Below are 26766 nucleotides of genomic sequence, written 5' to 3'. Positions count from 1 at the left end.
TTAAGTTGCTGGCAAGATGTGAAATAAGATCTGAATTATGATAGCAAGTGCCCCTAGTTTTATAGGGCGTATGGCTTTCAGATTTGTACAGTTGTATTGTATTTCATGACTTTTCAAAATGTTGTCTGCTGACAGATATAGTTTATTTTAGGTAAAGTATCACTTAAATAAAATCTTTGGAACCAGTCTAACAAATGAGTTAAATTAATTAAAGAACCCTTAACAGAGGTAATCAATTCCGAACAGTCCCAAAGTAATTACACACGTGATATCAATGGTCAGTACTAAGAGTTTGTTATTTGTTTTACTTGTGGTAAGGTATAGAAATTAAAACTGCTCTGTTCTGCTAAAAAGAAAAGAAAACTAAAAATATATTTTGTATTTAAAACAAATTTACCTTGCTGAGGAATTATATTCACATTCACGTTTTAATAATTTTGTTGCCATTATAAAAAGACTTTACTTTTTCCCCCTTTTACTTAGAATGTAGTTCTACAAGTGAATGACACCAGAAACAAAGACGTAGCCAGTGAAAGTAAGCACATTTTAAAAGATCATTAGGTCAGTAGGTCTTAATATTTTTTTATAAACAGGATTGAATAAACAGACCCAAAACTCATATTATGATTTCTTTTTTTAATTTATTTATTTTTCTTCCCACTGTCCAGCCTTCAACCTGTGGTAGTGTGTATGTTGGCAGCGTGGTGTAAATTATCTGCAGTAATTCCAGTGTGTGGCCCAGAAAATGATTTTATACATGGTGTCTTTAAGATACAGATTGAAATGTAAACAGACAAAATACTGTCATTTTTAATGTACTCATGTGTGAACCATGTGGCTGTTTTTCCCATTTCATGTCGTCAGCACTGCAGGTAGGAAAAAAAAAAAAGACTTGTCTGATGTAAGTGATCCCTCGTTGCCCTGATGAGTACATTCATTCAGGCCACACCTCCACCGCCACATACCAGTTTTTCTTCATTTAATTGTGTAGGATGTTTCACTTGACTTCACCTCTATTCCCTTACTGGTTGTACACCCATACACTTGCAGTGTAGCTACTCCTGTGCAGATTAATGTAAAAAAAATGCATAAAACTTTTTTCTTTTTTTTTTTTTTTTTTTTTTTTAAGTACCGGTATGTTGACTGTTGAATATTTAACAGGTAACAATATTACAGCACATTGACACTCGGAGTGGTTGAATTAACCACTTCTGTGTTTAACCACCACTGTGGTCCAGGTCATGGGGCAGATGAATATATTTTAAAAAAATATGCAAAATGGTGTTTGACTTGTTCTGATTGCACAGTCATTCGAATAGTAGACTAACATTTTTTATACACAAGTGGAAGTTTGTGGATAAATATTAGGAAGATGAATTTCTTGTATCAATGGATTTAGTAGATTTAAAAAAGAGCAATAAAACAATTAAAACACTGAAAGTGTGATGGGTATTTTGTACACGTACATTACAATAACTTACAACACACAACTCATTCATTTTGTAAGTATATTTCTTCCGAGTCTAATTGAATAATTTTTTTTTTTATGTTGTCTTCCACTTGAATTGATCTCTTCATCTTGCTGGGTTTATTGTTGCCCTTTGTGAGCTGAAATTTCCCAAACAAATCTATCTCTGTCTCCAACAGTTTTGTCAGAGTGCTGTCTTCATTTACTTTTAGCAAAGTGACCTAAATTATGTAAGAACTGCTGTCTTTGAAAACACACTGAAGATACATGAAAGAAAACGAGAACTCTCTTTGTTACAAAACTACATATGCTGGGTATGTTGATGGGTGTTGACACAGAGAATGTACCAGAATACACCAGATGGTATGTAAGATGGCTCTTGGCAACATCATTTAACAGGAGGATGCTTACTCCATTATGTAACAGCTGAAACAGTGAGTGAACTACCAAGTTCTAGCACTGTTTCACTATGCTGTTTGTACTTTTGAGAATGTTGTGTTGCTTTCTTTCAACTGTATGTTGTAGAATAGAATTAGAATTCAACTTTATTGTCATTGCACATGTCACAGGTACAAGGCAACGAAATGCAGTTTGCATCCACCCAGAAAGTGCTTTAGCAATATATATATTAGCAATAATATAGTTATATAGATATATTACAAAAATGGGTCTATTGTAGAGAGGGTACGAACCATGGGTCTATTATGGGTATGTTACAATGTACATGGTATGAAGGTATGTTATGAATATGTTATAACTATAAGTATGTACAGGCTGTAGTGAGTGTACAAGCTATGAACAGGATATAAATATGAAACTATACAGAATTATGAAATATGAACTATACAAGTCATAAACAGTTGTATAATTGTATTGTACAGAATGATTTTCTAGACAGCATTTATAGTGTGGATGTAAGTATTACTTGAAATCCTGGTTAAAAGGGTGATACCTTTCAAAAAACATAAGAATCACAAAATATACAGTGGAGAGCACAAAAATAACAATTAGAATTCATTGCATAATTTTACATTAGTACTTGTATGAAGCATCCACTCTTACATTATGTAATATGCAATAATTAAATGACTAACACAGTTTCCTCAAAGTTTCATATTTAGTTGTTTTGTTTAATAGACAGAACAAATTCTACTAAAATAAGAAATGAGCATGTTTTTAGAATAGGTTTTCTTCCACCCCAAAGAACAACGTTAATAGTACTCACCACACCACTGTATGTGCATGTCATAAGCCATTACTTAACATTGTGACTCAGAAACTGCTGTCTGCTAATTGTTCTGTTACATAATATTAATTATTGTTTCTTTAAAACTTGACTTCTGAATTATAAGCATATGGTACTTTTTATTTCTACTAGAGTTATCTACTATAAGTTATTAATAGTTATCAAGGTGACATTTCTAAAGATAAGAACAAGAAATGATGGGGAACTGTATGAATCTATTACATAAGTAAAGTGTCTGCCTGAATTACATGGGTGGTGTCTTGGCAAATGTGCTAGAATACTGCATGTGTACATGCTGATACCTCTAAACAAATTATGCCCTCTCCTTGTTGTTATTTTAACATCCTAAAATTTGTAACCGTTCTTGCAGGATAAAGTCAAAAACTGGTCTTTGGTCTTAGGCTTGCATTTAAAGTGAAGGTTGACATAAAAACACTTCAGTTTTCATATGAGATATTCACATTTGCATTATGTAATAAGCAGAAGATGAATAACTAGTGCAGTAATGTATCAAAAATTAGGCATTTAATTTACAGTCAGCAATAAATTGCAGTGCAATAATAATGAGGTGCAGTAGGCTCTTTTCCTCATGTCATTTGTGGCATTGTGCAAAATACTGAAGAGTTTTCAGCTAAATTACCTGTAAATATATTTTTCTGTTTTTCTTTTTTAAAGTGTGTTTTTCAACAGGTGGAGCGGTTTCAAATAACATTAGAGTTTTACTACACTTCGGTATTTTTTGATTATTTACTTATTTTCTTTTTTCCATTTTTTTTGTTTGTTCGTTTTTTGTGTAGTTTTCATCGAGTTAAAGTTTACTTCAGATTTTGTTGGATTTAAGCAGATATCCTGACTGTGTTGAAAAAAAAAAACTAAGAGTAAAGACACGTCCTGTACGATTTTATTTACTTTCAGTAACCACACAATACTTGTACTGTTTTGTGGTGTTTTAGAGCTTTCCCCTTCAGTGTTAGTTTCATCTCACTGAGCTGCGCTTCTGCACGCATAGGAACCTTTAATAGAACTCGGCTACAGGGTGCGTTTTTAATGTGGCACAGCATTCTGCACTGTTGTGTCCCACCTGTATCTGTTTCCCCTCGGCTCCGTTGAAAGTCATGGCAGGTCCTGATCTGATAAGAACTCTTCTGTATACCGTCAATAATCTTCTACAGCAGGAGAAATACAAAGCGGCGTTGGCAGTTTTGAAGGGATTCAGGAACGGCGCTGTGTGAGTTCAGTGGAGCACCCTGCGAGCTTAACTACGCTATTTACTTATTTACACTTACACTGCTATCAGCTGGACTATTGCACTTGTTCCTTTAGCAGTTGTTCTCTGTCATGGCAGAGAGCCAGACTGGTAACTTGGCGGTGGATTTAGCAGCAGCTGAGGATAATAACAATAAGTGGAGATTTTTAGCCGGTAGCGAAGCACTTATATAACACTCTGTTTATTTCTCAGATATGGGGCTAAAATCAGAGCACCACATGCCCTGGTTATGACATTTCTATTTAGAAGTGGCAGGTAAGGCATAAATCTCAAGCTTATATATATATTTAAAAAAAACAAACCCAAACAAACCCTGTGCTACACTTCGCGTGCCTCTGAAGTGTTAAAACATCCCGTTTTCCTCCTGTGTTCTAGTTTAAACGACAAGTTCAAAGCCATTTTGAAGGCCACATACACCCACTCCAGAAACCTGGCGTGCTTTGTGTTCACGTACAAAGGACTGCAAGCTTTGCAGCAGAAACTTCAAGGAAAGAGTTTACAGTCTCACTCATTTCTGGCTGCCTGTGTTGGTGGATGGTTAGTGTTTGGCGATAACAACAACATTAACAGTCAGGTAGGACAAACTGCAGCCTGTGGGTGTCAAACTTCAAACTTGCCTGTTGCATCTGTCTGTGTTCCGATTATACAACTCTTTACTTTCTACTCTAGATCAACATGTACCTGCTGTCCAGAATCCTGTTCGCCCTGTCTCGGCTGGCTGTAGAGAAAGGATTCATCCCACAGCCTAAGCATGACCCTTTCCCACTCTTTGCCACGCTAGTTTGGGGTATCGTCTTGTGGTTGTTTGAGTATTACCCACATACACTCCAGCCATCACTGCAGTCCTCCATGAACTACCTCTATCATGACAGCAACGTGTGGCATGACATCTCAGACTTCCTAGTTTACAATAAGCCAAGGACTGCTGCCCAAAACTGAAGGTTTATTGTTTTATTTTTTGTAAAATAATCTTTTTTTAATCACTATTCTAAATATGATTGAATTTTGCCTTTTTAAATGTTTGACACTGAAGTTTGTATTTGAATGTCCTAATTCTTTTCTGTTTGTCAGTATCAACCAAGTTTCTCGCTAAAGTGCTCAACCATCATATTTAAGTACCATTGCTGAAAGGCAATGGTTGCAGTACTTCCTATGATTTTGTGTTCATATTTTATCTGATTGTACAGATTGTTGGAGATTCTGATTTTCCAGAGCTATGTCACTAAATGTAGTTGCTGTATAATTGAAGAATTAATAAACAACTAAATTAAATTTCTGTTATCTCTTGTAAACCTGTAGCTACACATTGACATATTTGTGTCACCTCAAGTTGTCAGCTGATTTATTTAAAAAAAATTAAAACATTCTTTAACATTCATTCAGTAACAAAGCAATGGCAGCTGTTATTTTTAACTTATATATGAACTGTTAATGTTCTTTCTGCAATACATTCTGCAAGTTTGAATGATGAAGCATAATGACATGTATTTCTTTGCGTTTTTTTTTTTTATGAAATAATGATTTCTTCATACTGCTTACGCCTGAACTCCTCCCAGCAATGCATGCAGAAGAAATACTGGATTTGCATGTTGCAGATTTTGTTAGGTTGTCTTAGTGACTCAAGGTGTGCCATTGTTATATAATATTTAATGTAGAGTGAAATCTTCAAAGGGTTAATCATCACTTTTTGATTGCATCATTTTGTTGAACAATAGCATATTGTTCAACAACGTTGCATAGGTTTTCTAGTTTTATTCACAAAATTGGTCCAACGTGGCCAGTTTCAAGAAAAAACAAGTTTAGTTGGTTGAATTAAGCAGGTGCATTCTCTACTGTATACTTGTTAAAAATGTTCTACAGTCTGTTATTTGAATTGAAATATTAATTACTTTAAAAATGCTATTAATGGTAATGTATACATTTACTAGAAGAATCCATCCATTTTTAACTGCTTGGACAATTCAGGGTCACAGCGGTGTTGGAGCCTAACCCAACTGTTACACAGAGAGAGACCTGCACCCAGGGCAGTCTATAACAGGCCTATCACACAGAGACAGTCATTCACATGCAGACTTTTGGGCATGTTGTACATGCATGCGCTGGGAGAACATGCAAACCCCACACAGAACACCCCCAGGTGGCCAGGTATTTCAGCTAGAACTGTCAGCTCACTGATGATAATAGTACTTGTGCTTATGCATTCCTTATGAAATTACATCATAGTGTCAAACTTACAGAATCACTTTTGATGCAAAATTCAAATGAGAAGTGACAGTGACATGGATGATGACTTTCAATGTTTCAATTTAATGTTACTTTATGCTCTCCATTGGTAAATAACACTAACGATATATAAAATAAAAAATAAAAAACACCTTTAATTTGGCCACGACAATCCATGCTTTAGAGCATCAGAATTTTACTTACCCATTGGTGGTAATAATACTGTACATATTATTATAACACCATAAAAGGGCTGTTCTGAACGAATGTGCTTATTTCTATAATTTAGATAATACTCTCTGTTAAAAGTAAATATAGACTAAGTGCACTTACACCGTACTTCATGAACAGTTCTGTGTAGACAAAAAAAGATTATCGTTAGCTTCATAGCATAATTGCCTAAGTCATTTGACTAAGTCAATGACTTAGGCACTTATGCTATGAAGCTAACGATATGTGCTGCGACTAAAAGGCACTGGTGTTACTTGTTAAATGTCAAATGTTAAAAAATAAAATATCAAACAACTTCAACTAAAAACACTGTTGATGTAAAATAATGCAACACAGTACTGTTCACTCTTACACTAACACTTTTCAACAAATGGCTTATGTTACGATTTGAGCAAGAAAAGTATAATCCAGGCAGATATGAAACATAGAAAGCAACAGTTAAAATTCATGAGAGCGAGTCAGTACTCATTCTCCAAAAATGCTTCCCACCCAAGATATTGTGCGTGCTTGTAATTATAAGTGGGTGAGCGCTCATTCACTACAAAAACATTTGCGCAATGATGATGATGATGCTAGTTTCATTAAAAGGCAAACTAGAGTGAACAATGATGAGTTTCAAATAGCTAACCTCCCACGCTTCTATTCTGGGGCAAAACTCCATATCCTTGTGCAGCAACTTATTTGAGGTGGATTAATCAATGAATTACAAAACCTAAGGAATGTTCGTGTAAAGAGATAAAGTGACAGAGGCGGGAAAGCTGCACATGAGTGTGTATGAATGTATGTAATGGCCAATTTTGTCTTCATAGTTTAGCTTTGTTACTCATTTATGGATAGCTGCTCTAACCTTTTGCCTTACAGAGTTGAGGGAGATGTATAATTAATAAAAACCACATGTCTTTCATTTGAAAACCTTACTCTTAGCCACCCTAACTGGAAAGCGTTGTTGTTATTTGTTGTTGTCCATTTTTCCTCCTGCCCCTTAAGTCTAATCTCTCTTTTTTAAGTGCTCAGCTTTTTTTTAGTATTCAGCTCAGATAAAATAATTACAGAGGGTGATTTTAATATTCATGTAGCCTCATTGCATTTGACATCATTTTAAATGTCTTCATTTTGCATTAAGAAATGTAGACAAGAAAAGAAAAGAAAAAAAGGCCTTTGTCACTCATCTATATTTATTTGTCCCTCTGGGAAAATCATGATATTTCTATACACCAATATGGAACTAAAGATCTTTTCTTTTGTGAGCAAGTGGGGGCAATAGTGCCATGCGGATGGCAAGAGTTGAAAAGAGGAGGCAAAAAAGAAGATGCCACTTTCTAAAATAGGAAACGCAGTTCCTAACAACTTATTGGTTATTGTTACCATGATGATTTACCTTAACAAATCATGTAGGGGCTTACTAAAGCAGTGTCATCTGTGTGCATGATAAAATGTCTGCTGGGGAAAAGTTGTTTTTACAGCAGTAGGTATACAGAATAAACAATCATAGAGATAAAGCAAAACCCAGAGGGAAGTCTGTGAAAGTGGTCTATTTGTCTGAAAATAGACTCCAACTCTGGTCTCATGTGTTATCCTGCTAAGAAACCCAACAATTCATAAAGTCAAACAAGAAACATGAAAAAAAAAATTGTTTCCAGTTTATCTGCTAACATTTTCTTTTAAAATTGTATAAAAAGAAACACACTCTTCATTGGTCCTCTAGTTTTATTGCTTATAGTTCGTTATATATTTTTGAAGGAAAATCATCTACGAGACAAAGAGAAAATACTCTTTCATCAGCCATTTTTTCATGTTTCACAGTGGTTCACTGATGGTTTATCATCACATGTCCACCAGGTTACATTTATTTACAACATAAACCAGTATTTTTGTAAATTTGATCATATGGCTTATAAAAATGTTAAAAAAGAATTTCTATTCACACGCAACCCTGTTGTGCATCATACGAATAATAATAGTTGACTTAAGCATAAAACATGCTCTTTCTTATTGTCCACCCAGTTACTGTTTTCCACAGTAACAGGGTGGACTAGGTGGGTTGGTATGCATATTTTTGTGACTCTTTTTAATGTAATCAAAGCGTGAAAGCATGTGGGAGTCTAATTTATTTTTTAGAATAGATGGACATTTTTTCCAGTGGATTCAAACAAGATAAAATCTTTCATAGTTTAGTATCTCATCTCCAATGTCAGGCAGGGAGGCTGCCCATGTAAAAGACAACTATGAAAACCACCAGATACCTGAAATTTTAAAGCTGTGGAGATTATCAAAATAAGCAAGTGTTTTGCAACAAACTGTTAATATTGATATTGATATTTTACTTTGAAATATAAAGGTGGTAATAGTGAAAAGGATAATACGTCATCCAGAGGGCGTGAATAGACTGGTCTTTCAGAAACTGATGCTTGAACTGATGGACAACTATCTCTGGGATTACAGAGAATCATCTACAAAGAGAAAATAGCTAGTGAGCTGCAGCTCTCAGGGTGAAAATCACTTGTTGATGTCAAAAGTCAGAGGAAAATGGCCAGACTGCTTCATACTGAAAGGTTAAACACTTGTTCCAACCAAAGTATGCAAAAGAACATCACTGATTGCACAGTATATTGAACATGTTAATGCAGATGGGCTACAGCAGCAGAATACCACAACAGCCATCCCTGTCACCTAAATCAGGAAACTGAATATACAGTTCACATGAGCTCATCAAAAACTGGACAACAGACAACTGGAAAAATGTTGCCTGGTCATTTGGATGGCAGGGCCAGTATTTGGGTTAAACACAATAAGAGCAAGAAATGATCCTGCCTTGTATCAAAGTTTCAGGCTGTCGCAGCTCTGGGGGACATTTTCTTGGCACATTTTAGACTCCTTAGTACCAGTTTAGCATTGTTTAAATGCACGACCTATCCGAGTATTGTTGCTAACCATGTCCTTATCTTTATGACAATATTGTGCCCATTTTCAGCTGGCTGCTTCCAGCAGGATAACGTGCCATGTCACAAAACTGAAATAATTTCACACAAGTTTTCGAACATCCAACTCAACCTTATAGTCAACAAAATAAATAGTTAGTACCACCTCATACTGTATATGCAGAACTTTGTAATATCGTATTAGTCACATATTCAAATAGTGGGTGCATCAAACTAGCCGTTAACAAGTGTCATTCATTCAAAATCGTCAGAAAAAAGCCTCTCTGCAAATAAACTTAGAACACAATGTAAACAGTAATATTTGGATAACAGACCTGTATGTGAAACAAAATCTAGGACTTGGGTAATAGAATCATCCTTCAGTTGAATCCTGTGTCATAACATGACGTCTGAATGCAGATTCTATTCAAGAAAGTCACACTGCGTTCTCCCCGCCTTCTGAAATGCTTAAGAAGGGTTGGGCAAAATGCTTATATAGCTTTAGTGGGCGATAGTGGAGTCATACAACGTTGCTGTGAGAAAGAGAGACTAAGAGATGGAAGGTGAGATTTCATCTTCAGAAATGCAAACTCTTTCACTCTTTTCTGTTCCTTACTATTCATTACTATTCATTTGTTATACAGAGCAAATTCACTCTTGATAAAGACTATGATTATGATTTGATTATTACCATGATTACTGCTGTGCGTGATTGCCTTTTACTGTTACAGACAATGTATGATGTTGACAGTCTTTAATGTTTCTTTTTCTCAACTTGCAGACTTGAGGATAAAATATGTTGACCTGGAACAATCAGAAAACCTTGAGAGTCATAGGACGAATGGCTTCAGGAACACCAAATCTCTGGTGGTGCGGAGAGGAGCCCCATTTAAAGTCAGCGTTCAGCTGGAAGGGCGACCCTTCAACCCTAAGATCAATACTCTGAGGGTGAAAATCATGCTAGGTACTTTCCTGAGTATATTGCATGGATGCTTTTGTATACAAGTGGTCTAACCCACAATTTAAGGCTTTTGCTTGTGTTTCTAACATTCCTCAATTTTCCCATCAGGTAACCTGTACGCAGTAATGCCTGTAACCTTCTCCAAGAGCTCTTCCAAGTCCAGCTGGAATGCCTATATTGACCCTGAGGAGTGGAACCCTCTGAAACCTTCTATCTACATCTACTCTCCTGCCTCTGCCTCAGTCGGCTCCTACAGATTTCAGCTGTGTGTGCTTACTCAGGATGGCAAGAAAAGCTCTGCATATGGCAATTTCATCCTGCTCTGCAACCCCTGGTGTTCTGGTAAGTAAAGCAAAGTATCAGTGCTGGAGAATCAGATTTATTTTGGTAGCTTGTTGCAGCAACCATATATGTATCAGAATACATATATGGTTTGTGTGGCCTAACACACAAACCATATTGAAAATTACATTATTGTAGAATACATAATAAATTATTAATTACTTATTTTTAAGTATCTGCTACAGTACTATATAGGTCCGTGGACTGAATGATCTGTAAATCTCTTTGAAAATGTTGAATTGAGCATGACTTGAAAATGTTAGTACACTGTGTGGTTCTAAATGCAGGATGTATTTCTTGCAGAGGATACAGTATACATCCCATTTGAGGATCAGAGAGAAGAATATATCCAGAGTGACTTTGGGTTGCTGTTTATGGGATCAGGGACAAACATTGTTGAAAGACCGTGGTCTTTTGATCAGGTAAGAAAGTCGCAAACTGAACACTAAGCAACTCAAAAAAAAAAAGTATTACCAGAAGATGTGCCTTTTAAATGAGGTATTATGTATGAGTGTATTATGTTTTATCAAAGTGCATAAAGATCGTATTCTCTGTAACACTGTTTTGAAAGATTCCCAGTGTTCACTTTCAGTTCACTTTAATAATTCTTCAAAACAATATTTGAAAATGAATAAATGTGCAAATTTTGGAGGATCAATGAGATAAAACATCTTAAAGTATGTGTGCACATAGTAAAATCTTGACCTTAAATCTGACTTCAAACCACCTGCTTAACAGGATGTACTCAAATTTTCTCTTTTCTTTTTTCTGCTTGTAAAGTATGAGTCTGGTGTTCTGGAGGCATGCTTGAATTTGCTCCAAGTCAGCCCTCAGCACAAAAAGAACAGAAAGATGGACTACCTGAACCGAAACAACCCCGTGTACCTCAGCCGGGTTGTGTCTGCCATGGTGAGTGTCAACAGATTCTGTCTAGCAACACAAATTCAACATTAACTAGCTTTACAAATTGTATGAATCACATTAGTTTTTGGATCTTGTTTACAATCTATTACATGAGCATCATTTCTACTTGTTAAACAAGCTTGGGCTTAACCTGGGACACTATGTTCTGCACATTGACACGATGAAGAGACACAGCCTTCAATGTTCTGAACACTAAATGTCACATGCAGCAACACTGTAATTATTACTGTAAAACTGCCAAGGCAACATGGAAAATTATGGGATGCCCAAACCTGTTTTGGCATCTTTGGCACGTGCTGTGCAAACAGTAAAAACTATACTTAAGTTGTGCTTTGTGTTTAGATCAACAGTGAGGATGACCGTGGGGTGCTGAAGGGGAACTGGACAGGCGACTTCAAACAAGGTGTCAGTCCCTCCATGTGGACTGGGAGTGGGGACATTTTGAGAAAGTGGAACCAGTCTGGTAACAGCCCAGTCAAGTATGGACAGTGCTGGGTTTTTGCAGCTGTCATGTGCACAGGTGCTTATATCTTCATCTTTTAAAACCTTATAAAAGCAAGTAACTTAGATCATGTACTTCTGGTCTTTGATAATCAGTTGTTCTAAATGATGCTATCATAATAAAGTGTTTTCATTCTTTTTTTTTAACACCGAGTCATTTTTTCCATGACAGTGTTCAAATATTTTAACACTGTTTTTTAAAATCAATTGTGCTTCAGTTATGAGAGTTCTTGGCATTCCTTGCCGTGTGATCACAAACTTCAACTCTGCCCATGACACTGATGGCAACCTGGTGATTGAGGAATACTACAGCGCAACAGGGCAGAAGTTAAACCGCACCAAAGACAGCATCTGGTCAGTTTTATATTTTGCTTATAAACTGTATTATTTAACTACTTTAAAGACTTTAATGACATTTTAATGCTTAACTTTATCTTTTGTTGGACTTTAACAGGAACTTCCATGTCTGGGTGGAGTGCTGGATGACTCGTCGGGATCTTGAATCTGGAATGGATGGCTGGCAAGTTCTTGACCCGACTCCTCAGCAGAGAAGTGGAGGTGTGTGCTAAAAAAAGTTCTTAAACTTTTTCTTCCACTCTTTAATTCTTTGTGAACTTCTTCAAAACGGTCTTGTTTCTGCCATCATCACAGGAGTGTACTGCTGTGGCCCCGCACCAGTCAAAGCAATAAAGAACAAGCGTGTGGACCTGTTCTATGATGTCCCATTTGTCTACGCCAGTGTGAATGCTGATATCCATACAATCATCTTGGGCCAGGGTCAGGTGCTCGGGTTCAGCAAAGACACTGAGAGAGTTGGCTCCCTCATCTGCACTAAGGCTGTTGGGTTCCCCAGATTGCAAAAGATCACAGGAGATTACAAATACATCAAAAGTATGACCATAAAACTAGAATTCTGCTCATTGATTTGCACATTATGCAATTTAATGAAGTGATATATTGAACTAAAGTGATAAAGTGAAATAATAGCACTCTCACATACTCACATTTGTCTTTCTGTCTTTATAACACAGGCCCAACTTCAACACTTTCATCAAGAAGCTCTTCAAGTTCAGGTGACTCAACACTAAGAAGAGGTAATTTGTAGTTTTGAATGTATTCATCAGAGTTTATATGGATTTCTTTAAAAACATATCTCTTCATGAGGACTTTTTCATGTTTATTCAGCAGGTTCATCCCAGGGAGTGCTAGTCTTCCTGACCCTGGACAAATTCCCCATTGTTGGGGAGCCTGTCAGCTTCAGCGTGAAAATCATGAACAAGCAGAATGTAGCCAAGATGTTGAAGATTCACCTCAATGCCCAGGCAAAAGAATACAACCACAGCCCCTCGGACACCTTCTGGGAAAACCACGGTGTCTTACAACTTGCACCTATGGAAGGTACATTTACTTTTCTCATCTACAACTAAAATATTCACCTTTGAAGGACTGTTGTTGTTTTCAGATCTTAATCTATTTGGATTTGACTATTTATTTAACACAACCTAATTTCTGTGTCACTTCCTCTATCCAGTCAAGGTAGTGAGGCAGAAGATCCCCCTAGCACAGTATGAAGACGTGGTGGGGGATAACCTGATCAACCTTGCAGTTGTTGTGGAGGATACTGCCAGTCAGGAGAGAGTCCTGAGCTCAGAGGAGTTCAACATCACCAGTCCACAGCTCATCATACAGGTACTTTACAAAAATTCTCAATATTTCCTCCTTAAAGTTTCTCACATACAGACTTATTGCATCCATCAACTTAAACTTCTTTAAACAAATTAATTAATTAAACTTTATGTCTTTGAGCACAAATTCCAATGCTTTGATACCAAGTACAGGTTGCTATGTAATATTATAAGAAAGTATTTAAAGGGCATTCAGGATTTTCATATCTGATTTGATGATGCACCAGCTGTGAAAAAAATGCATCGGTGGTTTTGAAAATTTCTATAATATTTCTCCTTTTTGAATAAAAATGTAATCATATAGTTACAAGTATGAGTTGCAGACAGCAGATGTTATGTCATATTTATTAGCTTAAAGTTATATAATGGAGAACTTGAGGAAATGTTCTGGGTTTACTAATGTGTTTGTCCTTCAGGTTGCAGATGAAAAGTCCATCAAGCAACACAGCGAACAGACTGCCCTAGTGACCTTCATCAACCCATATTCTCACCCAGTCAGTGGAGTACTGACTGTAGCTGGGGCTGGGCTGCTCCAAGGCAAAGTTCAGTTCAGGTAAGAATGATTTTTTTGTCTCATGGGCAATAATTAATAGACACCACAGGGACTTTAGAACGCCATAAATGCCTGCTAATGACAGGAATTCTAAAATAGAGGAGTGTCACTGTGCAGTGCAGAAAGGAACACTGTCTTTCTTGAGAGAATGTTGACTTGTCACTGTGGTATGTTTGCATTGTTTTATGCATGTATATGTTCATGGCTGCATAGCAGGATAATCACTGAATGTTTGCTTAGAGGCGTGATGCAAAGTGACAGGACGTTTATTGTAGTCAGCCACTCTAAGTTACTGGAATAAATTTCTACATTTTGAAAACATTTTTTTAAAATAAGCTTTCTACATTTTCCTGCAGGATGCCCCCACTGCCTCCAGGAGGAAGAGTGGATCAGCCAATCCCGTTCATGCCCAACATGGTGGGAGAAAAGATGCTGCAAGCCAGCCTGTGGCTCACAAATATGAATGTCACCATCAGAGGCTTTAAGATGGTCTCTGTCAACAGTGTTTAGCACCTGCAGCCATGTTTCCTATGCTGTAAATGAAGAATGTAAATATTATTTATTTAGCTATTTATTGTTTTTATTTGTGTATATGTGTCATAAAAATTAACATTGATACCCAAAGATATATATTTTTTAATTTATTGTTGTACTTTTACCTTTATTTGAGAAATAAAATCATAAAATGTTCAATTCTGTCTCATTTCTTCTAAAAGCCACACAGTGTATGAGTCTATCAGTGTCTTTATGTTACTACTTTTCTTGGCCTGAAGATGGTGATCTTTCCCCATAAAGAAAGAAAAGTCCCTCGAGTGATTTTGTGCATGGAAAACTTTAAAATTTTAAAGTTTTTCAGTGTAATCGGCACATGCACAATCATACCAGTCCAACTATATTACAAACAGGTTATTAGGAACTTAATGACAGTAAAGAAAACAATATACAACCCATAATTAAAGGTAAAGATTCATTCAAGCACCAGCCTATAATACAGCATCTTCAAGCCAACTCATCAAAACATTTTGAGCAGATTTTTGGTCTTTAACTGTGATTATTGTTTTATGCAGAGCTCCCAAACTATTACCGTACTGTATTGTAAAACTAAACCAGTAAATGAGTCATAGGACAAATGGCATCAGAAACATCAAATCTGTCATGCCCCATTCAGAGTCAGTGTTTACCTGAAAGGGCGACCCTTCAACGCTAAGACCGATAGTCCGAGGGCCAAAGTCATCCTGGATACATTAAAAGACATTCTTTCACTTAATAATAATGGATTGGATTTATATAGCGCTTTTCAAGGCACCCAAAGCGCTTTACAATGCCACTATTCATTCACTCTCGCATTTACACACTGGTGGAGGCAAGCTACGGTTGTAGCCACAGTTGCCCTGGGGCACACTGACAGAAGCGAGGCTTCCATATTGCGCCATTGGCCCCTCTGGCCAACACCAGTAGGTGGTAGGGTAAAGTGTCGTGCCCAAGGACACAATGACCAGGATAGAGAGCCCGGGGATCGAACTGGCGACCTTCCGGTTACAGATACGCTTCCCAACCGCCTAAGCCACGGTCTCCCCACTTTATCTCCATCCATCCATCCATCCATCTTCATCCGCTTTGTCCGGGGCCGGGTCGCGGGGGCAGCAGCCTAAGCAAAGAGGCCCAGACCTCCCTCTCCCCAGCCACCTCCTCCAGCTTATCCAGGGGAATACCAAGGCGTTCCCAGGCCAACCGAGAGATATAATCTCTCCAGCGTGTCCTGGGTCTGCCCCGGGGCCTCCTCCCGGTGGAACATGCCTGGAACACCTCACCCAGGAGGCGCCCAGGGGGCATCCTTGTCAGATGCCCGAACCACCTCAGCTGGCTCCTTTCGATGTGGAGGAGCAGCGGCTCTACTCTGAGCCCCTCCCGGATGACCGAACTTCTCACCCTATCTCTAAGGGAGAGGCCAGCCACCCTTCGGAGGAAGCTCATTTCTGCCGCTTGTATCCGCGATCTCGTTCTTTCGGTCACTACCCACAGCTCGTGGCCATAGGTGAGGGTAGGGACGTAGATCGTCCCGAGCGAGGCCACTTCGGAGGTGGGGTGCCCCCGGCCTCTTGGCCTGGGGCTCGGTCACTCAGGCACGGCTGGCTGCCGGCGGAGCTCACGGGCGCGTCACTGCAACTCCCCCTGGCTTCTGCTCCGTGGCTGCTGAGTGAGCCCTCATCTGGGACTCTCCTCAGCTCTTTCTGGGACAGTGGCGCGGCTGCCCCTCTGTTGGTCTTCCTTGGTCTGTTGTGTTCTGGGGGCCTCTGGATGTCTGGAGTTTTGATCTCCTCCATACCTCCTTCATGCCCTGGAGGACGGGGCTGTGGCCCCCCCACACCCTCTAGCAGATCATTACATGAAGGAACCTTTTAAAAAAAAACAACAAACAAGCGCGTCCATGCTCACAGGTGTACACACGGGTGATCACACCCACAAACTACACCCTTTTTGGCTCCTACCTCAAAGCACACTGTGTTCTGTTGATCTTATGTGCTGCACAATAATGTTTAATATTTAGTATTTACTGTCATATTCCCATATATCATTGTGATGTTGTTTATTCTATTACTCTTGTTCTCTTCTGCTTGTTTTCTTTTTTCTTTCTCAGCAGGTGACCCAGGTGATCGATATATGCATTTTTTTTTCTTATTTTTTTTCCTGCTCATTCTGTTGGTTTTTGTCTTTTGCCCTTCTCCCCCGTCCCTCTTCTCAGCTGTTTCTCTTTCCCTCTTTCTTTCTCCCCTTCTTTCCCCCAGTCAAGTCTGTCCCGTATTCAGTAAGTGAAAATAAAATGAAAAATAAAAGGGAATCAAATGGACCATTACGGCAAGGCTGGGATGGTCAATTTGGTAAAGTAAATCCGTTGGGCATCTTTCTTTGCCTTTAGACAACAATTCTGATGGCAAAAGAGCCAAACGGGACAGGCAAAAAAAAAAGAAAAAAAAAAGAAAAAAAAAAAAGAAAGGGGACGTAGATCGACCGGTAAATTGAGAGCTTCGCTTTTACACTCAGCTCCCTCTTCACCACGACGGACCGGTGCAGTGTCCGCATTACTGCAGCTGCAGCCCCAATCCGTCTGTCGATCTCCGGCTCCCTTCTCCCATCACTCGCGAACAAGACCCCGAGATACTTGAACTCCTCCACTTGGGGCAGGAACTCATCCCCGACCCGGAGAGGGCACTCCACCCTTTTCCGGCTGAGAACCATGGCCTCAGATTTGGAGGTGCTGATCCTCATTCCCGCTGCTTCACACTCGGCTGCGAACCGTTCCAGTGCGAGCTGGAGGCCCCCACCCGATGAAGCCAACAGAACCACATCATCCGCAAAAATCAGAGATGAGATTCTGAGGCCACCAAAGCGAAAGCCCTCCGCCACTTGGCTGCGCCTAGAAATCCTGTCCATAAAAATTATGAACAGAACCGGAGACAAAGGGCAGCCCTGGCGGAGCCCATCACCCACCGGGAACGAGTCCGACTTATTGCCGGCAATGCGAACCAAGCTCTTGCAACGGTTGTATAGGGATCGAATGGCCCGTAGCAATGGGCCAGACACCCCATACTCCCGCAACACCTCCCACAGGACACCCCGAGGGACACGGTCGAATGCCTTCTCCAAGTCCACAAAACACATGTAGACTGGTTGGGCAAACTCCCATGCACCCTCAAGTATCCTCGAGAGGATAAAGAGCTGGTCCAGTGTTCCACGACCAGGACGAAAACCGCATTGTTCCTCCTGTATCTGAGGTTCGACTAGCGGACGAACTCTCCTTTCCAACACCCTGGCATAGACTTTCCCAGGGAGGCTGAGGAGTGTGATCCCCCTGTAGTTGGAACACACCCTCCGGTCCCCCTTCTTAAAGATGGGGACCACCACCCCGGTCTGCCAGTCCACAGGTACTGCCCCTGATCTCCACGCAACATTGCAGAGGCGTGTCAACCAGGACAGCCCTACAACGTCCAGAGCCTTCAGGAACTCGGGGCGGACCTCATCAACACCAGGGGCTCTGCCACCAAGGAGTTGTTTAACTGCCTCAGTGACCTCGCCCCCGGTGACCCCGAAATTGGCGGGTCATTCCCCTCATCCCCACTTTATCTCAATGAGTTAATTTATAAATAAATGAGCAAATTCTGTAGGATAAATGTTATTTATTAGAGATAAAACATCTAAAAGAATCTGTGCACGTACTAAAATCTTGACCTTGAATCTGAATTCAAAGCACCCATTTAACAGAATGTGCTCAAATGTTCTTGAATTGGGACACTGTGTTCTGCAGTTTGAAAAGACGAAGAGACACCTCCTTCAAAGTTCTGATCACAAAATGTCACATGCAGCAACACTGTGATTATCTATGGAATGCTAAAACCTGTTTTGTCATCTTTGGGACATGATGTGCAAACAGTGGGGTGTGTGTGTGTGTTTTCATTCAAAGCATGAAAGCATGTGTGGGAGTTTCATTCATAAAGTTTTTTTTAAATTAGATGAACATTTTTTTCAGTGGAATCATTTGATATAAAATCTTTCATATTTTATTATCTCAACCCCAAAGCAGTGAGGCTGCCCATGTAAAAGAAGACTACGAAAACCATTAGAAAATGTGTTAAAGTGATAATTATGATAAATTCAAAATAAAATACTGTGCCATAATTTTATTTTTAGCTTTTCCTATTATGCTATGTGTATTATAAATATAAGCATAAAAAAATCTAAATGTATAAATACTATTAATCCAGAGGGCGTGAATAGACTGGTCTTTCAGAAACTGGTGCTTGAACTGATGGACAACTATCTCTGGGATTACAGAGAATCATCTAAAAAGAGAAAATAACTAGTGAGCTGCAGCTCTCAGGGTGAAAATCACTTGTTGATGTCAAAAGTCAGAGGAAAATGGCCAGACTGCTTCATACTGAAAGGTTAAACACTTGTTCCAACCAAAGTATGCAAAAGAACATCACTGATTGCACAGTATATTGAACATGTTAATGCAGATGGGCTACAGCAGCAGAATACCACAACAGCCATCCCTGTCACCTAAATCAGGAAACTGAATATACAGTTCACATGAGCTCATCAAAAACTGGACAACAGACAACTGGAAAAATGTTGCCTGGTCATTTGGATGGCAGGGCCAGTATTTGGGTTAAACACAATAAGAGCAAGAAATGATCCTGCCTTGTATCAAAGTTTCAGGCTGTCGCAGCTCTGGGGGACATTTTCTTGGCACATTTTAGACTCCTTAGTACCAGTTTAGCATTGTTTAAATGCACGACCTATCCGAGTATTGTTGCTAACCATGTCCTTATCTTTATGACAATATTGTGCCCATTTTCAGCTGGCTGCTTCCAGCAGGATAACGTGCCATGTCACAAAACTGAAATAATTTCACACAAGTTTTCGAACATCCAACTCAACCTTATAGTCAACAAAATAAATAGTTAGTACCACCTCATACTGTATATGCAGAACTTTGTAATATCGTATTAGTCACATATTCAAATAGTGGGTGCATCAAACTAGCCGTTAACAAGTGTCATTCATTCAAAATCGTCAGAAAAAAGCCTCTCTGCAAATAAACTTAGAACACAATGTAAACAGTAATATTTGGATAACAGACCTGTATGTGAAACAAAATCTAGGACTTGGGTAATAGAATCATCCTTCAGTTGAATCCTGTGTCATAACATGACGTCTGAATGCAGATTCTATTCAAGAAAGTCACACTGCGTTCTCCCCGCCTTCTGAAATGCTTAAGAAGGGTTGGGCAAAATGCTTATATAGCTTTAGTGGGCGATAGTGGAGTCATACAACGTTGCTGTGAGAAAGAGAGACTAAGAGATGGAAGGTGAGATTTCATCTTCAGAAATGCAAACTCTTTCACTCTTTTCTGTTCCTTACTATTCATTACTATTCATTTGTTATACAGAGCAAATTCACTCTTGATAAAGACTATGATTATGATTTGATTATTACCATGATTACTGCTGTGCGTGATTGCCTTTTACTGTTACAGACAATGTATGATGTTGACAGTCTTTAATGTTTCTTTTTCTCAACTTGCAGACTTGAGGATAAAATATGTTGACCTGGAACAATCAGAAAACCTTGAGAGTCATAGGACGAATGGCTTCAGGAACACCAAATCTCTGGTGGTGCGGAGAGGAGCCCCATTTAAAGTCAGCGTTCAGCTGGAAGGGCGACCCTTCAACCCTAAGATCAATACTCTGAGGGTGAAAATCATGCTAGGTACTTTCTTGAGTATATTGCATGGATGCTTTTGTATACAAGTGGTCTAACCCACAATTTAAGGCTTTTGCTTGTGTTTCTAACATTCCTCAATTTTCCCATCAGGTAACCTGTACGCAGTAATGCCTGTAACCTTCTCCAAGAGCTCTTCCAAGTCCAGCTGGAATGCCTATATTGACCCTGAGGAGTGGAACCCTCTGAAACCTTCTATCTACATCTACTCTCCTGCCTCTGCCTCAGTCGGCTCCTACAGATTTCAGCTGTGTGTGCTTACTCAGGATGGCAAGAAAAGCTCTGCATATGGCAATTTCATCCTGCTCTGCAACCCCTGGTGTTCTGGTAAGTAAAGCAAAGTATCAGTGCTGGAGAATCAGATTTATTTTGGTAGCTTGTTGCAGCAACCATATATGTATCAGAATACATATATGGTTTGTGTGGCCTAACACACAAACCATATTGAAAATTACATTATTGTAGAATACATAATAAATTATTAATTACTTATTTTTAAGTATCTGCTACAGTACTATATAGGTCCGTGGACTGAATGATCTGTAAATCTCTTTGAAAATGTTGAATTGAGCATGACTTGAAAATGTTAGTACACTGTGTGGTTCTAAATGCAGGATGTATTTCTTGCAGAGGATACAGTATACATCCCATTTGAGGATCAGAGAGAAGAATATATCCAGAGTGACTTTGGGTTGCTGTTTATGGGATCAGGGACAAACATTGTTGAAAGACCGTGGTCTTTTGATCAGGTAAGAAAGTCGCAAACTGAACACTAAGCAACTCAAAAAAAAAAAGTATTACCAGAAGATGTGCCTTTTAAATGAGGTATTATGTATGAGTGTATTATGTTTTATCAAAGTGCATAAAGATCGTATTCTCTGTAACACTGTTTTGAAAGATTCCCAGTGTTCACTTTCAGTTCACTTTAATAATTCTTCAAAACAATATTTGAAAATGAATAAATGTGCAAATTTTGGAGGATCAATGAGATAAAACATCTTAAAGTATGTGTGCACATAGTAAAATCTTGACCTTAAATCTGACTTCAAACCACCTGCTTAACAGGATGTACTCAAATTTTCTCTTTTCTTTTTTCTGCTTGTAAAGTATGAGTCTGGTGTTCTGGAGGCATGCTTGAATTTGCTCCAAGTCAGCCCTCAGCACAAAAAGAACAGAAAGATGGACTACCTGAACCGAAACAACCCCGTGTACCTCAGCCGGGTTGTGTCTGCCATGGTGAGTGTCAACAGATTCTGTCTAGCAACACAAATTCAACATTAACTAGCTTTACAAATTGTATGAATCACATTAGTTTTTGGATCTTGTTTACAATCTATTACATGAGCATCATTTCTACTTGTTAAACAAGCTTGGGCTTAACCTGGGACACTATGTTCTGCACATTGACACGATGAAGAGACACAGCCTTCAATGTTCTGAACACTAAATGTCACATGCAGCAACACTGTAATTATTACTGTAAAACTGCCAAGGCAACATGGAAAATTATGGGATGCCCAAACCTGTTTTGGCATCTTTGGCACGTGCTGTGCAAACAGTAAAAACTATACTTAAGTTGTGCTTTGTGTTTAGATCAACAGTGAGGATGACCGTGGGGTGCTGAAGGGGAACTGGACAGGCGACTTCAAACAAGGTGTCAGTCCCTCCATGTGGACTGGGAGTGGGGACATTTTGAGAAAGTGGAACCAGTCTGGTAACAGCCCAGTCAAGTATGGACAGTGCTGGGTTTTTGCAGCTGTCATGTGCACAGGTGCTTATATCTTCATCTTTTAAAACCTTATAAAAGCAAGTAACTTAGATCATGTACTTCTGGTCTTTGATAATCAGTTGTTCTAAATGATGCTATCATAATAAAGTGTTTTCATTCTTTTTTTTTAACACCGAGTCATTTTTTCCATGACAGTGTTCAAATATTTTAACACTGTTTTTTAAAATCAATTGTGCTTCAGTTATGAGAGTTCTTGGCATTCCTTGCCGTGTGATCACAAACTTCAACTCTGCCCATGACACTGATGGCAACCTGGTGATTGAGGAATACTACAGCGCAACAGGGCAGAAGTTAAACCGCACCAAAGACAGCATCTGGTCAGTTTTATATTTTGCTTATAAACTGTATTATTTAACTACTTTAAAGACTTTAATGACATTTTAATGCTTAACTTTATCTTTTGTTGGACTTTAACAGGAACTTCCATGTCTGGGTGGAGTGCTGGATGACTCGTCGGGATCTTGAATCTGGAATGGATGGCTGGCAAGTTCTTGACCCGACTCCTCAGCAGAGAAGTGGAGGTGTGTGCTAAAAAAAGTTCTTAAACTTTTTCTTCCACTCTTTAATTCTTTGTGAACTTCTTCAAAACGGTCTTGTTTCTGCCATCATCACAGGAGTGTACTGCTGTGGCCCCACACCAGTCAAAGCAATAAAGAACAAGCGTGTGGACCTGTTCTATGATGTCCCATTTGTCTACGCCAGTGTGAATGCTGATATCCATACAATCATCTTGGGCCAGGGTCAGGTGCTCGGGTTCAGCAAAGACACTGAGAGAGTTGGCTCCCTCATCTGCACTAAGGCTGTTGGGTTCCCCAGATTGCAAAAGATCACAGGAGATTACAAATACATCAAAAGTATGACCATAAAACTAGAATTCTGCTCATTGATTTGCACATTATGCAATTTAATGAAGTGATATATTGAACTAAAGTGATAAAGTGAAATAATAGCACTCTCACATACTCACATTTGTCTTTCTGTCTTTATAACACAGGCCCAACTTCAACACTTTCATCAAGAAGCTCTTCAAGTTCAGGTGACTCAACACTAAGAAGAGGTAATTTGTAGTTTTGAATGTATTCATCAGAGTTTATATGGATTTCTTTAAAAACATATCTCTTCATGAGGACTTTTTCATGTTTATTCAGCAGGTTCATCCCAGGGAGTGCTAGTCTTCCTGACCCTGGACAAATTCCCCATTGTTGGGGAGCCTGTCAGCTTCAGCGTGAAAATCATGAACAAGCAGAATGTAGCCAAGATGTTGAAGATTCACCTCAATGCCCAGGCAAAAGAATACAACCACAGCCCCTCGGACACCTTCTGGGAAAACCACGGTGTCTTACAACTTGCACCTATGGAAGGTACATTTACTTTTCTCATCTACAACTAAAATATTCACCTTTGAAGGACTGTTGTTGTTTTCAGATCTTAATCTATTTGGATTTGACTATTTATTTAACACAACCTAATTTCTGTGTCACTTCCTCTATCCAGTCAAGGTAGTGAGGCAGAAGATCCCCCTAGCACAGTATGAAGACGTGGTGGGGGATAACCTGATCAACCTTGCAGTTGTTGTGGAGGATACTGCCAGTCAGGAGAGAGTCCTGAGCTCAGAGGAGTTCAACATCACCAGTCCACAGCTCATCATACAGGTACTTTACAAAAATTCTCAATATTTCCTCCTTAAAGTTTCTCACATACAGACTTATTGCATCCATCAACTTAAACTTCTTTAAACAAATTAATTAATTAAACTTTATGTCTTTGAGCACAAATTCCAATGCTTTGATACCAAGTACAGGTTGCTATGTAATATTATAAGAAAGTATTTAAAGGGCATTCAGGATTTTCATATCTGATTTGATGATGCACCAGCTGTGAAAAAAATGCATCGGTGGTTTTGAAAATTTCTATAATATTTCTCCTTTTTGAATAAAAATGTAATCATATAGTTACAAGTATGAGTTGCAGACAGCAGATGTTATGTCATATTTATTAGCTTAAAGTTATATAATGGAGAACTTGAGGAAATGTTCTGGGTTTACTAATGTGTTTGTCCTTCAGGTTGCAGATGAAAAGTCCATCAAGCAACACAGCGAACAGACTGCCCTAGTGACCTTCATCAACCCATATTCTCACCCAGTCAGTGGAGTACTGACTGTAGCTGGGGCTGGGCTGCTCCAAGGCAAAGTTCAGTTCAGGTAAGAATGATTTTTTTGTCTCATGGGCAATAATTAATAGACACCACAGGGACTTTAGAACGCCATAAATGCCTGCTAATGACAGGAATTCTAAAATAGAGGAGTGTCACTGTGCAGTGCAGAAAGGAACACTGTCTTTCTTGAGAGAATGTTGACTTGTCACTGTGGTATGTTTGCATTGTTTTATGCATGTATATGTTCATGGCTGCATAGCAGGATAATCACTGAATGTTTGCTTAGAGGCGTGATGCAAAGTGACAGGACGTTTATTGTAGTCAGCCACTCTAAGTTACTGGAATAAATTTCTACATTTTGAAAACATTTTTTTAAAATAAGCTTTCTACATTTTCCTGCAGGATGCCCCCACTGCCTCCAGGAGGAAGAGTGGATCAGCCAATCCCGTTCATGCCCAACATGGTGGGAGAAAAGATGCTGCAAGCCAGCCTGTGGCTCACAAATATGAATGTCACCATCAGAGGCTTTAAGATGGTCTCTGTCAACAGTGTTTAGCACCTGCAGCCATGTTTCCTATGCTGTAAATGAAGAATGTAAATATTATTTATTTAGCTATTTATTGTTTTTATTTGTGTATATGTGTCATAAAAATTAACATTGATACCCAAAGATATATATTTTTTAATTTATTGTTGTACTTTTACCTTTATTTGAGAAATAAAATCATAAAATGTTCAATTCTGTCTCATTTCTTCTAAAAGCCACACAGTGTATGAGTCTATCAGTGTCTTTATGTTACTACTTTTCTTGGCCTGAAGATGGTGATCTTTCCCCATAAAGAAAGAAAAGTCCCTCGAGTGATTTTGTGCATGGAAAACTTTAAAATTTTAAAGTTTTTCAGTGTAATCGGCACATGCACAATCATACCAGTCCAACTATATTACAAACAGGTTATTAGGAACTTAATGACAGTAAAGAAAACAATATACAACCCATAATTAAAGGTAAAGATTCATTCAAGCACCAGCCTATAATACAGCATCTTCAAGCCAACTCATCAAAACATTTTGAGCAGATTTTTGGTCTTTAACTGTGATTATTGTTTTATGCAGAGCTCCCAAACTATTACCGTACTGTATTGTAAAACTAAACCAGTAAATGAGTCATAGGACAAATGGCATCAGAAACATCAAATCTGTCATGCCCCATTCAGAGTCAGTGTTTACCTGAAAGGGCGACCCTTCAACGCTAAGACCGATAGTCCGAGGGCCAAAGTCATCCTGGATACATTAAAAGACATTCTTTCACTTAATAATAATGGATTGGATTTATATAGCGCTTTTCAAGGCACCCAAAGCGCTTTACAATGCCACTATTCATTCACTCTCGCATTTACACACTGGTGGAGGCAAGCTACGGTTGTAGCCACAGTTGCCCTGGGGCACACTGACAGAAGCGAGGCTTCCATATTGCGCCATTGGCCCCTCTGGCCAACACCAGTAGGTGGTAGGGTAAAGTGTCGTGCCCAAGGACACAATGACCAGGATAGAGAGCCCGGGGATCGAACTGGCGACCTTCCGGTTACAGATACGCTTCCCAACCGCCTAAGCCACGGTCTCCCCACTTTATCTCCATCCATCCATCCATCCATCTTCATCCGCTTTGTCCGGGGCCGGGTCGCGGGGGCAGCAGCCTAAGCAAAGAGGCCCAGACCTCCCTCTCCCCAGCCACCTCCTCCAGCTTATCCAGGGGAATACCAAGGCGTTCCCAGGCCAACCGAGAGATATAATCTCTCCAGCGTGTCCTGGGTCTGCCCCGGGGCCTCCTCCCGGTGGAACATGCCTGGAACACCTCACCCAGGAGGCGCCCAGGGGGCATCCTTGTCAGATGCCCGAACCACCTCAGCTGGCTCCTTTCGATGTGGAGGAGCAGCGGCTCTACTCTGAGCCCCTCCCGGATGACCGAACTTCTCACCCTATCTCTAAGGGAGAGGCCAGCCACCCTTCGGAGGAAGCTCATTTCTGCCGCTTGTATCCGCGATCTCGTTCTTTCGGTCACTACCCACAGCTCGTGGCCATAGGTGAGGGTAGGGACGTAGATCGTCCCGAGCGAGGCCACTTCGGAGGTGGGGTGCCCCCGGCCTCTTGGCCTGGGGCTCGGTCACTCAGGCACGGCTGGCTGCCGGCGGAGCTCACGGGCGCGTCACTGCAACTCCCCCTG

At 39.5% G+C, this 26766-nt stretch overlaps 3 protein-coding genes across 5 annotated transcripts; all 3 read left to right on the top strand.

Annotated features, from left to right (window-relative positions):
• Positions 1–3718: 3718 nt before the first annotated feature.
• On the top strand, positions 3719–5253 carry pxmp4 (peroxisomal membrane protein 4). Its single transcript, XM_080301620.1, has 4 exons — positions 3719–3942; positions 4174–4236; positions 4357–4555; positions 4651–5253. Exons 1-4 carry the CDS (start codon positions 3830–3832, stop codon positions 4918–4920), a joined length of 645 nt encoding a protein of 214 aa, XP_080157746.1. The 5' UTR covers positions 3719–3829; the 3' UTR covers positions 4921–5253.
• A 4528-nt stretch (positions 5254–9781) lies between these two features.
• Positions 9782–15012, top strand: LOC145428843 (protein-glutamine gamma-glutamyltransferase 5-like). 2 transcript variants are annotated; one of them, XM_080301619.1, is made up of 14 exons: positions 9782–9916; positions 10135–10317; positions 10423–10656; positions 10960–11078; positions 11437–11565; positions 11923–12100; positions 12300–12435; positions 12536–12639; positions 12733–12972; positions 13113–13175; positions 13270–13479; positions 13613–13770; positions 14183–14319; positions 14676–15012. In XM_080301619.1, exons 1-14 carry the CDS (start codon positions 9910–9912, stop codon positions 14827–14829), a joined length of 2052 nt encoding a protein of 683 aa, XP_080157745.1. In that variant the 5' UTR covers positions 9782–9909; the 3' UTR covers positions 14830–15012. The 2 variants fall into 2 exon arrangements, with proteins under 2 accessions (XP_080157745.1, XP_080157744.1); XM_080301618.1 differs by having other exon boundaries at positions 13267–13479.
• Positions 15013–20053: 5041 nt separating this feature from the next.
• On the top strand, positions 20054–25284 carry LOC145419301 (protein-glutamine gamma-glutamyltransferase 5-like). 2 transcript variants are annotated; one of them, XM_080301616.1, is made up of 14 exons: positions 20054–20188; positions 20407–20589; positions 20695–20928; positions 21232–21350; positions 21709–21837; positions 22195–22372; positions 22572–22707; positions 22808–22911; positions 23005–23244; positions 23385–23447; positions 23542–23751; positions 23885–24042; positions 24455–24591; positions 24948–25284. In XM_080301616.1, the coding sequence occupies exons 1-14, from the start codon at positions 20182–20184 to the stop codon at positions 25099–25101; spliced, it is 2052 nt and encodes a 683-aa protein (XP_080157742.1). In that variant the 5' UTR covers positions 20054–20181; the 3' UTR covers positions 25102–25284. The 2 variants fall into 2 exon arrangements, with proteins under 2 accessions (XP_080157742.1, XP_080157741.1); XM_080301615.1 differs by having other exon boundaries at positions 23539–23751.
• The last annotated feature ends 1482 nt before the right edge of the window (positions 25285–26766 follow it).

Source organism: Astatotilapia calliptera, chromosome 5 (genome assembly GCF_964374335.1).
Source record: "Astatotilapia calliptera chromosome 5, fAstCal68.1, whole genome shotgun sequence".
Taxonomy (NCBI): Eukaryota; Metazoa; Chordata; class Actinopteri; order Cichliformes; family Cichlidae; genus Astatotilapia; species Astatotilapia calliptera.
This window is presented reverse-complemented; position numbering and strand designations above follow the sequence as displayed.

Excerpts from the sequence above, each read along its gene's own strand:
- pxmp4 (XM_080301620.1), top strand. The coding sequence starts at position 3,830 with ATGGCAGGTCCTGATCTGATAAGAACTCTTCTGTATACCGTCAATAAT. Across the intron at positions 3,943-4,173 it reads GGATTCAGGAACGGCGCTGT|ATATGGGGCTAAAATCAGAG; the intron begins GTGAGTTCAGTG and ends TTTATTTCTCAG. Across the intron at positions 4,556-4,650 it reads ACAACAACATTAACAGTCAG|ATCAACATGTACCTGCTGTC; the intron begins GTAGGACAAACT and ends TTTCTACTCTAG.
- LOC145428843 (XM_080301618.1), top strand. Across the intron at positions 12,101-12,299 it reads TGCAGCTGTCATGTGCACAG|TTATGAGAGTTCTTGGCATT; the intron begins GTGCTTATATCT and ends ATTGTGCTTCAG. Across the intron at positions 12,973-13,112 it reads AGATTACAAATACATCAAAA|GCCCAACTTCAACACTTTCA; the intron begins GTATGACCATAA and ends TTTATAACACAG.
- LOC145419301 (XM_080301615.1), top strand. Across the intron at positions 21,838-22,194 it reads GCCGGGTTGTGTCTGCCATG|ATCAACAGTGAGGATGACCG; the intron begins GTGAGTGTCAAC and ends CTTTGTGTTTAG. Across the intron at positions 23,752-23,884 it reads ACAACTTGCACCTATGGAAG|TCAAGGTAGTGAGGCAGAAG; the intron begins GTACATTTACTT and ends TCCTCTATCCAG.